The following is a 17,021-nucleotide window of genomic DNA, read 5'->3' as shown; positions in this document are numbered from 1 at the left end:
TTACCCTTCCCCCTCCCCATATCCTCAAGTCCATTCTCAAGTAGGTCTGTGTCTTTATTCCCGTTTTACCCCTAGGTTCTTCATGACATTTTTTTTTAATTCCATATATATGTGTTAGCATCGGTATTTGTCTTTCTCTTTCTGACTTACTTCACTCTGTATGACAGACTCTAGGTCTATCCACCTCATTACAAATAGCTCAGTTTCGTTTCTCTTTATGGCTGAGTAATATTCCATTGTATGTATGTGCCACATCTTCTTTATCCATTCATCCGATGATGGACACTTAGGTTGTTTCCAGCTCTGGGCTATTGTGAATAGAGCTGCAATGAACATTTTGGTACATGTCTCTTTTTGAATTATGGTTTTCTCAGGGTATATGCCCAGTAGTGGGATTGCTGGGTCCTATGGTAGTTCTATTTTTAGTTTTTTAAGGAACCTCCATACTGTTCTCCATAGTGGCTGTACCAATTCACATTCCCACCAGCAGTGCAAGAGTGTTCCCTTTTCTCCACACCCTCTCCAGCATTTATTGTTTCTAGATTTCTTGATGATGGCCATTCTGACTGGTGTGAGATGATATCTCATTGTAGTTTTGATTTGCATTTCTCTAATGATTAATGATGTTGAGCATTCTTTCATGTGTTTGTTGGCAGTTTGTATATCTTCTTTGGAGAAATGCCTATTTAAGTCTTCTGCCCATTTTTGGATTGGGTTGTTTGTTTTTTTGCTATTGAGCTGCATGAGCTGTTTATAAATTTTGGAGATTAATCCTTTGTCAGTTGCTTCATTTGCAAATATTTTCTCCCATTCTGAGGGTTGTCTTTTTGTCTTGTTTATGGTTTCCTTTGCTGTGCAAAAGCTTTTAAGTTTCATTCGGTCCCATAAAGTAATTATTGATAAGTATGTTCTCATTGCCATTTTGTTCATTGCTTTGGGGTTGTTTTTGTAGGTCTTTTCTGTTCCTTCTTCCTTTTGTTCTCTTGTGATTTGATGACTATCCTTAGTGTTATGTTTGGATTCCTTTCTCTTTTTTGTGTGTATCTATTGATATTATAGATCTTTGGTTTGTGGTTACCATGAAGTTTATATACACACACATACACACACACACATAATTATTTTAGGTTGTTGATCTCTTAAGTTCAAATGGATTTTAACAACCCTGAATTTTTACTCCTCTCCCCCTCCATGATTACTGGTTTTGACATCATATTTTACATCTTTTTCTTCTGTGAATTCCTTAACTACTTACTGTGGATATAGATGATTTTACTACTTTTGTCTTTTAACCTTCCTGCTAGCTTTGTACATGGTTAGTTTACTACCTTTACTGTATATTTGCCTTTACCGGGGTCTTTTTCCTTTTGTAATGTTCACATTTCTAGTTGTGGCCTTTTCTTTTTCACTTAGAGCAGTTCCTTTAACATTTCTTGTAAAGCTGGGTTGGTGGTACTGATCTCTTAGCTTTTGCTTGTCTGTAAAACTTTTGCTCTCTCCATCAAATCTGAATGACGGCCTTGCTGGGTAGAGTATTCTTGGTTGTAGCTTTTTCCCTTTAATCATTTAAAATACATTGTGCAACTCCCTTCTGGCCTGCAGAGTTTCTGCTGAAAAGTCAGCTGTGATAGTCTTATTGGAGTTCCCTTGCATGTAACTTGTTGCTTTTCCCTTGCTGCTTTTAATATTCTCTCTTTATCTTTAATTTTTGCCATTTTAAAGAGTATTTATTTATTTATTCATTTGGCTGCATCAGGTCTCAGTTGCAGCACACAGGATCTTCGTTGCAGCATGCGGGATCTTTTGTTGTGGTGCGTGGGCTTCTCTCTAGTTGTGGTGTGCGGGCTTCACAGTGCGTGGGCTCAATAGTTGCAGCGCATGGGCACAATAGTTGCGGCACAAGGGCTCTCCAGTTGCAGTGCGTGGGCTTAGTTGCCCCACGGCATGTGGAATCTTAGTTCCCTGGCCAGGGATTAAACCCACATCCCCTGCACTGAAAGGCAGATTCTTAACCCCTGGACCACCAGGGAAGTCCCAATTCTTGCCATTTTAATTACAGTGTGTCTTGGTGTGGTCCTCTTTGGGTTGATCCTGTTTGGAAGTCTCTGTGCTTCTTGGACCTAGATGTCTGTTTCCTTTCCCAGTCTAGGGAAGTTTACAGGTATTTACATACCAAAGACTTTTATTTTCTCTTTTCCATTTTAGTGTCGGAAAATTTGGCTGGAAGATTAGATGGAAACATTTCTTCTGTGCCCCAGACTTCACTTTCTTGGCTCGAACCTTGTAGTTCCCATAGAAGTTTCCCAGGGCTCCAGCTACTATCATTGTGTCCCCAGTGTCCAGAAGTGGTTCGTGGGTAGAAGTCCTGACAGGCTTTCTGCAGTAAGATAGAGTGATGTCCCAGGAAGACATGTCCACCCGTAATGGCCTCCACATACTTCAGATAGGTAGCCTCACCACTGTGATTCATCTTGCTGGTACCCATAAGAAGTTTCACATCTGCTGTGGTATGGGTCTTATTCATTTTCGAATGGAATGGAGTTTTTCTATGTGACCTGGATTCACCCTTTAAGTGCAAAAATTCATGTGTATTATATATAGCGCTCCATTTCTCAGATTTCTTCATTTTCTTATATCTCCATTAGCCATTGTTTTGAGAATAGTTTTATTTCATCAACTTCTTCTTAACTACTGACTTCTTTTTTGTAAGCTTCTCAGGCCTTTCTAGGAATCTCTCCTCTTCTCTGTGGGGAAGCAGTGCTGAGCCCAGTCACCCTTTGTTCCTCAGAGAAACCAGCTTACATTTAATAGTAAACATGAGTGAGTTACTATGTATAGAAACAAATCCTGAATTTTTAAAACTTGGCATGGTTTAGTTTTCTTTCTTTATACAGCATCTGTCCAATGACAAATTACAGTGGTCTAGAAATTTATTTAGGTTCTATCCACTAAAAATGTTAACTTTTGCAGTTTATAAATACATACAAAATGTGCTCATTATTGTAGAACTTGGAAAATTTGGAAAATGGGTTATGTATTTTTATTGATAGACTTTTTGACAGATGGAGAACATTTAACTAACAAGATCTTAAAACATTAGACCTGATGTCCTAAATTACCTTGATCTATAGCTTAATTTCAAATTTTAATTTCATTTCCAAGTGAAATGACTTTCACCTGGAAAAATATTATGACCAAAAATGAATTCTGTTCTTGACTGCCACAGAAATTACCTAGGCCACTCAAGACTGCTTTTATCAAGGTGGTCAAAAGGTTTTTGGTAAAACAGCTTTTGAAAACTGCTTTTGTGTACAGGGTCTCGAATATTATGAGAAAGTAGTTGAATAGTGCTATTTTTAACGTTTTTCTTTTATATCTTAACAGTTATGAACCTGAACTGTTTCCTGGCCTTATTTACAGAATGGTAAAACCACGAATTGTGTTGCTTATCTTTGTATCTGGAAAAGTTGTGTTGACAGGTAAGTTCTAAGATTGACTTTCATAAAATTCAATAGCTATGTGTGTGCTTTGCTTTACCTTTTTTTTTTTTTTTTTTTTTTTTTTGCGGTACGTGGGCCTCTCACCGCCGTGGCCTCTCCCGCTGCGGAGCACAGGCTCCGGACGCGCAGGCTCAGCGGCCATGGCTCACGGGCCCAGCCGCTCCGCGGCACGCGGGATCCTCCCAGACCGGGGCACGAACCCGCGTCCCCCGCATCGGCAGGCGGACTCTCAACCACTGCGCCACCAGGGAAGCCCTTGCTTTACCTTTTAAATAGCTTTGTGCACTATTATAAAGCAATTATTGGTATTTTAGAATACCTGGAAAAAACTGAAAAGTAGAAAGAAAGATAGCATCATCCATTGGTCCCAATAGTCAAACAATATAACTTTTTTCCATGTTTTTATGTCACTTTGATATGTATATGCATCTTTACATCCTGCCTTTTAACATTATAACATATGTAGCTTAACTCATTGTTACAAACTTTTAATAAAGGTTTTTAATGGCTGAACAGTGTTCCAACAGAAGGGTCAACAAATCTTTTTCTGCAAAGGGCTAAATACTAAATGTTTTAGGTTTTATGGGCAGTAGAGTCTCTGTCACAACAACTGAACCCTGTCATTTTATTGTGAAAGTAGCCGTAGACATCCCATAAAGGAAAAGGCTCTGAGGTGTGATTTTAATGTAATTCGTTTAATTTACATTATCAAGTAATTTTCTTCCTCTTCTTCTTTTTTTTATTCCCCCAACCATTTAAAATATAAAAATCAGTCTTAGCTCACAGGCTATACAAAAATCAGGCAGCAGACTAGGTTTGGCCAGCAGACCCAAGTTTCCCAACCTCCATTCTAACATGTTGTTGCATCAAACTTATTCTCCCATTGTCAGGTGTTTATATGTTCTTTCTTTGCTGCTTATAAATGACACAAAACTTTCACTCTTTTTATGTGTGGGATCATTTTATTAGTGTAACTGCTCAGAAATGGAACTTTTGTTTAAGGATTGGACCGTTCTTAAGGTTCTTAGTACAAATTACTAAATTGTTGTTATATCAATACAATACAGTTCTCCTATATCATATTTACATTCCTACCAGCAATGTTTCTTAAGTGTCTTTTACGAACCTCATCAGCATTCAAAACAAAAATGTACAAAAGAAAACTTTAACTACATAAGTGAAAGTGATCTCACTGCTTTAACCTCACTGGTACTCAGAACTAGAAATGGATCACTTTTCAACATATCCTGTAAATAGCATTTTATCTTTTGTAAATAGTATGTACATAACTTATTCCTTTCTTGTCTACTTAGTTTTTTTTTAATTTCTTTATTTTTTTAAATTTAAAAAAATTTTATTGGAGTATAGTTGATTTACAATGTTGTCTTAGTTTCAGGTGTACAGCAAAGTGATTCAGTTATACATATACATATATTCATTCTTTTTCAGATTCTTTTCTCATATAGGATATCACAGAATATTGAGTAGAGTTCCTTGTGCTATACCGTAGGTCCTTGTTGGTTATCTGTGTTATGTATAGTAATGTGCATATGTTCATCCCAAGCTCCTGATTTATCCCTATCCCCCACATTTCCCCTTTGGTAACCATAAGTTTGTTTTTGATATCTGTAAGTCTGTTTCTGTTTTGTAAATAAGTTCATTTGTGTCATTTTTGTAAAATTAGATTCTACATATGAGTGTTATCATATGATATTTGTCCTTTTCTGACTTACTTCACTTAGTATGATAATCTCTAGGTCCATCCATGTTGCTTCAAATGGCCTTATTTCATTCTTTTTTATGGCTGAGTAATATTCCATTGTGTTTATGTACTACTTCATCTTTATCCATTCCTCTGTCGATGGACATTTAGGTTGCTTCCGTGTCTTGGCTATTGTAAATAGTGCTGCAGTGAACATTGTGGGGGTACATTATCTTTTTTAATTATGGTTTTCTCTGGATATATGCCCAGGAGTGGGATTGCTGGGTCATATGGTAGTTCTATTTTTAGTTTAAGGAACCTCCATACTGTTCTCCATAGTGGTTGTACCAATTTACATTCCCACCAACAGTGTATGAGGGCTCCCTTGTCTCCACACCCTCTCCAGCATTTACTGTTTGTAGACTTTGATGATGGCCATTCTGACCGGTGTGAGGTGATACTTCATTGTAGTTTTGATTGGCATTTCTCTGATAATTAGTGATGTTGAGCATCTTTTTATGTGCTTTTAGCCATCTATATGTCTTCTTTGGAGAAATGTCTGTTTAGATCTTCTGCCCATTTTTTGATTGGGTTGTTTGTTTTTTTTGACATAGAGCTGCATGAGCTATTTGTATATTTTGGAGATTAATCCCTTGTCGGTCGCTTTGTTTGCAATATTCTCTCCCATTCTGTGGGCTGTCTTTTTGTTTTGTTTATGGTTTCCTTTGATGTGCAGAAGCTTTTAAGTTTAATGAGGTCCCATTTGTTTATTTTTGTTTTTATTTTCACAAAGGATTTGTATGAGTTCACCATAATATCGAAAGTAATTGCTTTATTTGTGACTTTTTCCAGGTGACTTATTTTTACATAAAGAAGGTTTTTAAAATTCTTGAAGTAAGTGGTTGAGACTCTTTTCCTTATTCTGCTCTGCATCAGTTATTTCCACTATTTTATCTTCCAGGTCACTTATCCATTCTTCTGCCTCAGTTATTCTGCTATTGATCCCTTCTAGAGTATTTTTAATTTCATTTATTGTGTTGTTCATCATTGCTTGTTTCTTCTTTAGTTTTTCTAGGTCCTTGTTAAATGTTTCTTGCATTTTCTCTATTCTATTTCCAAGATTTTGGATCATCTTTACTATCATTATTCTGAATTCTTTTTCAGGTAGACTGCCTATTTCCTCTTCATTTGTTAGGTCTGGTGGGTTTTTACCTTGCTCCTTCATCTGTTGTGTGTTTTGCTGTCTTCTCATTTTGCTTATCTTACTGTGTTTGGGGTCTTCTTTTCGCAGGCTGCATGTTCGTAGTTCCCGTTGTTTTTGGTGTCTGTCCCCAGTGGCTAAGGTTGGTTCAGTGGATTGTGTAGGTTTCCTGATGGAAGGGACTAGTGCCTGTGTTCTGGTGGATGAGGCTGGATCTTGTCTTTCTGGTGGGCAGGTCCACGTCTGGTGGTGTGTTTTGGGGTCTCTGTGGCCTTATTATGATTTTAGGCAGCCTCTCTGCTAATGAATGGAGCTGTTTTCCTGTCTTGCTAGTTGTTTGGCATAGGGTGTCCAGCACTGTAGCTTGCTGGTCGTTGAGTGGAGCTGGGTCTTGGTGTTGAGATGGAGATCTCTGGGAGATTTTCGCCGTTTGATATTATGGGGAGCTGGGAGGTCTCTTGTGGACCAGTGTCCTGAAGTTGGCTCTCCCACCTCAGAGGCACAGCCCTGACACCTGGCTGGAGCACCAAGAGCCTTTCATCCACACGGCTCAGAATAAAAGGGAGAAAAAATAGAAAAAAAGAAAGAAAGAGGATAAAACAAAGTAAGATAAAGTTATTAAAATAAAAAATAATTAAGAAAAAGAATTTTAAGTAAAAAAAAAATAAAAAATAAACAGACGCACAGAACCCTAGGACAAATGGTGAAAGCAAAGATATACAGGCAAAATCTCACACAGAAGCATATACACACACACTCACAAAAAGAGGAAAAGGGGGGAAAATAATAAATCTTGCTCCCAAAGTCCACCTCCTCAATTTGGGATGATTCGTTGTCTATTCAGGTATTCCACAGATGCAGGGTACATCAAGTTGATTGTGGAGCTTTAATCCGCTGCTCCTGAGGCTGCTGAGAGAGATTTCCCTTTCTCTTCTTTGTTCGCACAGCTCCCGGGGTTCAGCTTTGGATTTGGCCCCGCCTCTGCGTGTAGGTCTCCGGAGGGCGTCTGTTCTTCGCTCAGACAGGACGGGGATAAAGGAGCAGCTGATTCAGGGGCTGTGGCTCACTCAGGCCGGGGGGAGGGAGGGGTACGGAGTGCGGGGCGAGCCTACAGCGGCAGAGGCCGGCGTGACGTTGCACCAGCCTGAGGCGCGCCGTGCGTTCTCCCGGGGAAGTTGTCCCTGGATCCCGGGACCCTGGCAGTGGCGGGCTGCACAGGCTCCCGGGAGGGGAGGTGTGGATAGTGACCTGTGCTTGCACACAGGCTTCTTGGTGGCTGCAGCAGCGGCCTTAGCGTCCCAGGCCTGTCTCTGGGGTCGCGCTGATAGCTGCGGCTCGCGCTGGAGCTCCTTTAAGGAGCGCTCTTAATCCCCTGTCCTCGCGCACCGGGAAACAAAGAGGGAAGAAAAAGTCTCTTGCCTCTTCGGCAGGTCCATACGTTTTCCCGGACTCCCTCCCGGCTAACCGTGGTGCACTAACCCCTTCAGGCTGTGTTTACGCCGCCAACCCCAGTCCTCTCCCTGCGCTCCGACCGAAGCCCGAGCCTCAGCTCCCAGACCCCGCTCGCCCCAGCGGGTGAGCAGACAAGCCTCTCGGGCTGGTGAGTGCCGGTCGGCACCGATCCTCTGTGCCGGAATCTCTCCACTTTGCCCTCCACACCCCTGTTGCTGTGCTCTCCTCCACGGCTCTGAAGCTTCCCCCCTCCGCCACCCGCAGTCTCCGCCCGAGAAGGGGCTTCCTAGTGTGTGGAAACCTTTCCTCCTTCACGGCTCCCTCCCACTGGTGCAGGTCCCGTCCCTATTCTTTGGTCTCTGTTTATTCTTTTGCCCTACCCAAGTACGTGGGGAGTTTCTTGCCTTTTGGGAGGTCTGAGGTCTTCTGCCAGCGTTCAGTGGGTATTCTATAGGAGCAGTTCCACGTGTAGATGTATTTCTGATGTATCTGTGGGGAGGAAGGTGATCTCCGCGTCTCACTCTTCCGCCATCTTCCTCTGCTTCTCCCGGAGACTCTTTTCTGTAACATTCTACTGAAGTTTACTATTTTTGCCTTATTTTGTCTGACTTTTTCCACATTTTAGTCTCCTGTACCTGTATGAATACCAAGTTTATATGGTATGAGCCAAATTGATTATATCCCACCCCCAAACAGCTAGCTAGACATCTTAAAACTACATGTTCTCCTCATTATTAATTTGTGATGACTCCTTTTGACCTTTATTTTTATATATGGGTCTGTTCTCCAGTCCTGCCTTTGCTCCAGAAATATGCTATGATAATCCTATTATATTTATACTATATTGTGGTTATAAATCTGCTTTAATTCTAGTGGTCTCTATATCTGATAGGGCCAGTTTCTCCTCTTTATTCCCCTCTTTATATCCCCAGTTTACTTCTCTTTTATTAGCTCCTCTCAAATATTTATTCTTCCAAATAAACTTTAAGATTTTATAACATCTTGCCCCATCTAAAACCAATTGAGATTTCTGCATTAGCTGAATTAATTTGAGAAACTTTCTATTACTCAGCATCCAGAAACATGGAGTATCTGTTGTTAAGTCTTCTTTTAGAGCGCTCAGTAAGTTTTATAGTTTTCTTTTCTCTGAAAAGTAACTAATGTGTCTTCAAAGTGGGGAAAGCCTGTTCGGAATTCAAGAGCCTTTTGAATACAGCAAAGCTGCAGTTCCTCAGATGTCACCAATATAGTGTGTGGAATAATTAGGACCTCCTAGTGACTGACATAAAGTTTCCCTCTATACGTTCTGAAGGAAGGGGAAGAAGTCTGCAAAGTAAATGGAATAGAATAGATTGGAGGCAAATATAGGCCCTACTCAAGGGAATAAACTTCAAGACCTTTGGAAGGATGCTTTCATCTGTGTGCTATGTATTATTATGAACTGTCTTATTAAAAGTGCAAATTGCCAAGTACAGGCTAAGTTCCTATTACAGGTACACCAGAACAAGTTTCTTTAAATATTCTTAATTCAGACCAACTTTCTTACCCCAAATTAAAAGGAAAAAAAACCTTTCATGTGCACATTTGCTAGAAGTTTCAAATCACACAAGTAAAGGATTGTCAACACACAGTCCTGAAGACCATACAGTATACTTCTCTTAAAATTTGTTAATGCGTTCAGCCCAAACAACAGGCAAAGCTAAATTTCTTCAGTCTTGTAAGACATAGATCATCACTTTTGTGGAGAGGCGGAAAGAGATGTATTGATTGAAATCCAAATTTCTGCTTATATGTATTGTGAAGTAAAAGCTAGCCAATGTCTTACTACTGAAATATGGGTAATTACCATCTATTGAGATTTTTTCCCCTGTTTATGCCATATTGTCTTAAAGTACTTTACCTGGAATAACATGGCTTAGGTTGCTTTTGCTTCAAACCTAGAGACAAATGCTCCTTATTCCTTATCCTTACTTACCTAGACTTTTTCCACCTGCAAGTGGGTTAAAAACTCAAGGACCCAATTTTGGGTGTACATGTGGGGAAAGGGACCAAAGAGGCCTCCTTTTAGCCTTGACTCTAGAACTTCAGCTGGGGATGGTCGTGTAGAGCATCCAGTGGCGTCCTAGAGGCTCCCATGGTCTAGTCCAACATGGCAAGACTCTGCAGAGCTGTTTTAAAATCAAGGTCCCAACAAGGGTAAGTAACTTTTGCCTAGAAAGTGTTAGAGTATTGAAATTACAAACACACTTTGAATTTCACTGTATTAAATAGTGGATCCCAGCTCTCCCCTAGGTAGGAGCTGTAGAACACCAATGCGCATAGAACAAATGGATGGCAATTTGAAACTTTTGTATCACATGCCATTTGCAGGGTCTTTGAAAATAATTTATCCTTGTAAAATTGTCTTGTTCCCTTGAGGTGCCAAAGCTGCAGCCACCGTGTCTAAGGCTACATCTGAATGAATGGTTAAGTGAGCTGAGGCTCTGCTATCCTACTTTGTCATGGTCCCAGACAGCAAACAGCAAAGGGACCTGGGTCAAGCTTAACACTGCTTTTCCAGGTCTGTGCTGCTTTTCTATGGCTAATGTGACATTTAGGACCAATGCTTTTTCTCAAACCATGGTAAAATGAATAGTATAGCTAGGATCTGCTGCAACAATGTACAATGAACAGCAAATACGTCAACTTTCACTTCTAAGATGAGACGTAATAGAGTTAAGATATGTTGGGCACTCGTGCCAGGCACTATGATAAGTAAGGGCTTTTATGTGGGTTCTGGTTAACTCTGTGAGGCTGTACTTAACGTCTCAGTCTCCTCACCTGTTAAATGAGGACAATGGAGAGGTCAAGTAACCTTAACAATGTCAAACAGCTATACATGCTGCACATGCCTGGCTTCAGAGCCCACCATCTTCTCGTACTCACCGTCCCCCAGCTCTTTAGATGTCTGTGAAAACACCTGTGTGGTCTTTTGGGCCCCCTTCCTCCTAATCCTCCTTGTCAGCTAAGGAATGATAAATACTCTCTTAGTGGTGAGAGGCAGCAGGTGTGTTGGCTAAGAGGCTGAGCTCGGGAAGCCAATTGTCTAGTTTGAATCCAAGCTTTACCATTTATTGGCTGTGTTGACCTTGGGTGAGGTTGTTCTCCACCTTGATTTCCACATACGTAAGACGGGTGCCCATAGAAGCTACCTGCTAAGTGTTATGAGGAGGCAGAAGAACGAGGCCTGGCGTACAGTAAACATGGTGTAAACGTTAGCTGTTGTTACGTCCCACTCTTCTTCTTTTTTCCCTAGCATTCAAAAAGATGAAATTTTGCTCTCATGCCTTGCCCAGATGATAGGAATAGGAAGTTTAAAGAGGCTTTAGAAAAATACTTCACACACTTACTTCCTTCCAGCATAAAGGACGAAGAAGCTGGGTCTTTGTTACCAAGGGTCACTGTCAATCAGTTAGATGTCAGTGGTTCTTGGAAATGAGTAGGTCAGAGGGCCGCATAAAAATGGCAAGACTTAATAGTGAGTGGGCCAGAGATAAAACAGGATATCCCCGTCAATCATTACTGGGGATCCACCACTAATAGTGACTTAGTATATACTGTAAAATGTATACCTTGAGTGATTAAATGCTGAGGTTTTTTGCAATTTGTAAGATTTTCACTTTCATGCACACACGTATGCTATCACTTGGAAAACTAAGATGTGTAGTTGTGACTTGGTATAAGAATAGTATTGTAAAATCCAAGTAGTATTGGAAAGTGATATTTGGGCTGGCTAAGGGGTAGGGATGAGCTTACAAACTGTATCGACAGGTGATAGATATTTAAGAAACTTTGGGTGCCTACCAGGTAGTTATTACTGTTTTAGGTGCTGAGGATGCCAAAGCAAATAAAACATACCCCTCATCTGGCAAAAATCCTGCCCTGGTGAAGAAGACAAATTACGTGATACTGGTTCTCACAGAACCAAGTAATAAGCCATGTGTTCGTGGACCAGCCATCCCAGCATCCCTAATCCTGAAGTACATTCTTCTAGGACAATAATAATGGCTTAAATCTTGTTAAATGTTATGGTTTGCAAAGGACTTTTTGCAAAAACTTGTTCATGTAACCCTTATAGTAACCCTATGAGAAGGCCGTTGTCCTTATTTATAGGTAAGGAAATGGAAACTCAGAAGTTAAGCAACCTGCCTGTGATTTCAAACCTAGTTAGTTGTAGACCTTGCATTTGAGCCCATATGGTTTGATCTCAAGCCAGTCCTTTCTCCAATGCACCAGCCACAGAATTTCTACCTCACTTGCCACAGTTAGGAATGGTGTTTATCCCCCAAAGTGGTGGTCATCATTACTTGAAGGAAAGGACTGGTAGGTTTTGCTTAAAAGACAAGAGTCATATATATAATCAGAGTCTGGTGCTACAAATTGGGATGTTTGATTATAGATTGATTATTAATAGGACTATGGGGACAATTTAGGTTTCCTCAAAATTTTTATGCCAATACTTCAGTGAGGAAATATTTCACTAAATTGACCGAATCCCCTCATTGAGATTTACAATTCCTGGCAATGTTTATTTGATGACTTTTGGTGTAAAGGAAGGAACACTGGATACATGAGGTCTTCCCTCATAGCTGATACTCATGATTCAGGGGAACTTCAACTCCTTGGGCCTCGTTTTCCCACACAGGAAATAAAAAAATTGTACTAGATAATTTCCCTAAAGCCCTTTTGTGTCTAAAGTTGTTTTTCTATGATATAAAATAATGATCACTCTCAACGTCCATTCCCTCTTGGGTGATGGGTGTTTTCTACTCTCTAGGGCATGCCAGAACATTATACTCTTCTGGGCTTGAATGTAATGCTCTTAGGTATGATTTTTTTTTAAGTGTTACGAAAAAATCCCGAAGTACATGGTTACCCAAAATGCTGGACCTAGATACTCTGTTACTCAATTAAATATAAAAAGAACCTTAGTTTAGGGGAGGGAGGCATTGGGTGAATGTGTGTGTGTGTTTGCTATACCTGTTATACTTCACTGTCTCCCAATTAAAGCTGTTGTGTTCAAATGTATCCAGAAGCTGAAAAAGTCCATCAAACCAGAGGCAGAGAATCTTTTTATAGTAGTCTTTTACTTAACTGCTTCCCCAACTCACTTTTTGGTTTCTACAAAACCAATCTCTTTAGAAACTAAAATTTTAGTGCTATAATTAAAATTTGCTGAGGCTTAAGGGATTTTTCCTACCTCAGAGGTACAGAGTTTCTGTTAACCATGTCAATAATTCACCTTCCTCCCCACCCCACATCTTTGAGGGTGGAGACTCGGAGAGTAAATTCTTAGGCAATGAATAAGTAACTTTTTGCCCTTACCTATCCCACCCCCCGGTTTTAGGCTTATAAGTACTTCATTTTTGATTCTTAAAACTTTTTTTAATTTATTGAGGTGAAATTCAAATAGCACAAATTTAACCATTTTAAAATGAACAATTGAGGGGCATTTAGTTCATTCAGAATGTTGTGCAACCACCGCATCTAGTGCCAAAACGTTTCCATTACTCCAAAATAAAGTCCCATATCATTAGGCAGTTTTTCCCCATTTCTCCCTCACCCTAGCCCCTGGCAATCACCGGTCTTCATTCTGTCTCTGTGAATTTACCTATTCTGGAGACTTCATATAAACAGAATCATACAATATGTGACCTTTCATGTTTGGCTTCTTTCACTTAGCATAATGTTTTTGAGGTTCATCCAATTGCAGTATGTTCAGTGCTTGATTCCTTTTTATGGCAGTATAATATTACATTGTATGTATCTACCACAATTCATTTATACATTCATCTGTTGGTAGACACTGGGTTGTTTCCACTTTGGGGCTATTATGAATAGTGCGGCAATGAATATACATCTACATGCCTGTTATTTGAGTACTTGTTTTCAATCTGGGGGGGTATATACCCAGATACCCAGGAGTGAAATTGCTGGGTCACATGGTAATTCTTATTTTAACATTTTTGAGGAATTGCCAGACTGTTTTCCATAGTAGCTGAACCATTTTAAGTTCCCACCAGCAATGTATGAGGGTTCCAATTTCTCAGTCTCTTTGCCAACACTTGCTATTTTCCATTTTTTAAATTATTATAGCTCATCCTGGATTCTGAATCCTGATTTCTACCTGCTTCTCAAATCTGGTGATCCTCGTTTTGGTAATTCCCTCTCACTAGTCCCATCCTTAAACCAGATAACCACAGGTTATTCCTGCTCTCTCACTGAGCCTTCCTCCTTGTTTATAGTTCTCAAGAACGAGTCTTTACCAACTTAAACTACCTCCATTTTTCTTCATGCTAATAGTTTTTATATTTTCATTAATCTCCTTGCCTCCTGCCCAATAATATCAGATAATAGTTTCCCGATTAGCTGACAGTTCCACATAAACATAAATACCACCAGTCCTTAACCCTTAGCATAATGTGCCTGCATAGCTTTGAAAGGGGAAAGTTAGTAGTGGTGGTTGGTGGTGAGAGATATGAGTAGGGCTGACTGATAATCTCTTTCAAGGGTGGGGACTGTCTAATTCACGTTTTTATCCATTTAAACTCCTAGAGCAGTTATAATTAAAGAGCTCTTGAAACTTTAAGGGTAACAATGGTACAGTTTTCCCCTCTAATAATCCCTTCCCATATACTGAAATTTAAAACTTTAGAATAGTTTGTCTCAGTCAGTATTAGGGAATCAGCATGTTAAGTAGACATGAGTAGATCAAAGGAAGTTCCTTTTGCTGGTAGCTAAGTGCCCACAGGTGCTGATGAAGGTCGTGTTCTGTGGTCACGTTCATAACACACTGAGAGATAACATTCCCTATTTCATACTATGCCCTAGGAGGCTAAAGACATACTGATACTGGAGAACTCTGCTCTAGGGTATGTGTTTGTGGGAATGTAGCTGTGGTCACCAAATTCTTTTGTCTTTACCAGGAATAAATGTCACTTCTCAGGTACACCTAAAGAGATGTTATTGTATTAAAAGTAACTGGAGATGACAATGAAGTTTTAGTCTTAAGAAAATTTTAGTATTGTTTTTAAAGATTATGTAAACTTGTATTTCTTTACAGGTGCCAAAGAACGTTCTGAGATCTATGAAGCATTTGAAAACATCTACCCTATTCTAAAGGGTTTTAAAAAAACCTGAGTATATCATTCAACATCTCACAGTATGTTGGTTTGAATATGTGCATAAGCCCAGCACAGAAACAGCTGGATTACAGATATTCCATGCACATTTTGACTTTAGTTATTAAAGTGTGATTCTGTATGAGTAACCATGCCTAAGAAATGAAGAAACTTTTTTTCAAAATGACTCATATGTTATTTTTAAAATGGAAAAAGTAAACTTCAGAATTTGAAAGATTTAGGGCCTTGCTAGAATGATACTGTAACGTCATTAAAATTTAATGCTTTGCTCTTGTTAAAGATGTAGTACATTAACATGTGTTCTCTAAAAATACATAGCAGTATATAGAAATTTCAAATAACTGCATAAAACAGGATAGAAAATTGTCTATTTTTTGCCTTTTTAAATAGTGAGTAGATGATCCGGGCCATTAGGTACGGACGGGCCTGTGAAGGATCCTGTCAGAATACAAATGAAACATGGAAGTCTGAAAACTTAAGAAAAATTAAATAAACATCCTTTTGTTTGAAATGATCGGAGAAAATTATTTCCCTCCCTTAAAAATAAATCTTTTTTTTTGCGGTACGCGGGCCTCTCACTGTTGTGGCCTCTCCCGTTGGGGAGCACAGGCTCCGGACGCACAGGCTCAGCGGCCATGGCTCACAGGCCTAGCCGCTCCGCGGCATGTGGGATCTTCCCGGATCAGGGCACGAACCCGTGTCCCCTGCATCGGCAGGCGGACTCTCAACCACTGCGCCACCAGGGAAGCCCAAAAATAAATCTTAAACTTTCAGGAACCATTCAGGTTTAGTATAAGGTCTACTTTGAAAACAGTTTAGGGATTTTGCACTTTTTTGGGGTACTTTTATAATCCTATGTAATTGTATTAAAATAGACCAGATAAGACTAAGAGGCTGGAGCAAAGAGCTCAGCTTCCAGACCTAATTAGGTTGTGGAATCAGCCGCATTTGATGGAGAGGTGGAGATTAACAGGGAGGGATGGACTAACAGGAGTCATGGCCCTTGTTCCCAAGTGGGCAGTGATTGTCTTTCACTAAGATGAGGAGACATTTGTGGGGAGGGAGAGTTCAGGGTTTTTTTGTTTTATTTTTGTTTTGGCGGCAACATGCAGGCTTGTGGGATTTTAGTTCCCTGACTAGGGATCGAACTGTGGCCCTGAGAAGGGAGAGCTTGGAGTCCTAACCACTGGACTGCCAGGGAATCCCTGGGAGTTCAGTTTTAATTTCAGTTTCCCAATTGCTGAGTTTGTTGGTGGTCACTGTACATTACTTTAAGCCTAGTGTAGGCAGTTATGAATTTGGGGGTATGGAACTTGGGAGAGAAGCCCTAGCTGGAGAGAGAATTTAGGGCAGTCATTAATTTACAGCCTGCCAAAATAATCCTTGAGAATCAGTGGTCTTGATCATTTGACCTATGAGCCTATTTTTTTCTTCTGTAGTTTACAGGCATATTCAAACACTAGTTACTCTGATATAATCCTCTAACCCACCCTATTTATCCCCACAGAAGGAAATTTGGAGTCATCTAACCATGTTAAATTCTACCTAGTTCAAATTCTTTAAGATATGGCCCAGAGAAGGGGTGGAATGCTGGACATTAAAATTTATTTTTCAGAAAGATACAACTTTGATTTACACGTTCAAGTACAGTTGTTTCCACTGGTTAGCTATTATTGGTAAAGTACTTATCAGATTACTATTAAACGGATTTACTTATTAATCCTTAGGTGGGTACTGAAATTCTTTCCATTTAACAGTTAAGAACACAGGCAGAGAGAGGTGAGGAATTTGCCCCGAATTACACAGCTATTAAGAAGGCGGGTGGGCCAAAATTCAACCTCGTTCCAAGACCCAGTTCCCTCACCCAACTCTGCGGTAGTTTTAGCCAAATTTAAAAGCATCCAGAGCGAATGACAGAAATTCCCTCATTGTGTTCCCAGTCTGTTTTCCCAGAATCCTTAGGGCATCGTATTACTATTTCTTGC

At 40.0% G+C, this 17,021-nt stretch overlaps 1 protein-coding gene across 1 annotated transcript in view; it reads left to right on the top strand.

The window, feature by feature from the left end:
• Window positions 1-15,034, top strand: part of TBPL2 (TATA-box binding protein like 2) — a gene marked incomplete at both ends in the record, with an annotated part of 33,800 nt that extends 18,766 nt beyond the window's left edge. The window contains 2 exons of the mRNA XM_079699695.1: window positions 3,385-3,479; window positions 14,958-15,034. Of these exons, the coding sequence (XP_079555821.1) occupies window positions 3,385-3,479; window positions 14,958-15,034 (172 nt within the window). The remainder of the gene's footprint in view (window positions 1-3,384; window positions 3,480-14,957) is intronic.
• Window positions 15,035-17,021: the final 1,987 nt, after the last annotated feature.

This window comes from Hyperoodon ampullatus, assembly GCF_949752795.1.
Source record: "Hyperoodon ampullatus genome assembly, chromosome: 3".
Classification (NCBI taxonomy): Eukaryota; Metazoa; Chordata; class Mammalia; order Artiodactyla; family Ziphiidae; genus Hyperoodon; species Hyperoodon ampullatus.
The sequence above is the reverse complement of the archived record's forward strand: the minus strand, read 5'-3'. Positions and strand labels throughout refer to the sequence as shown.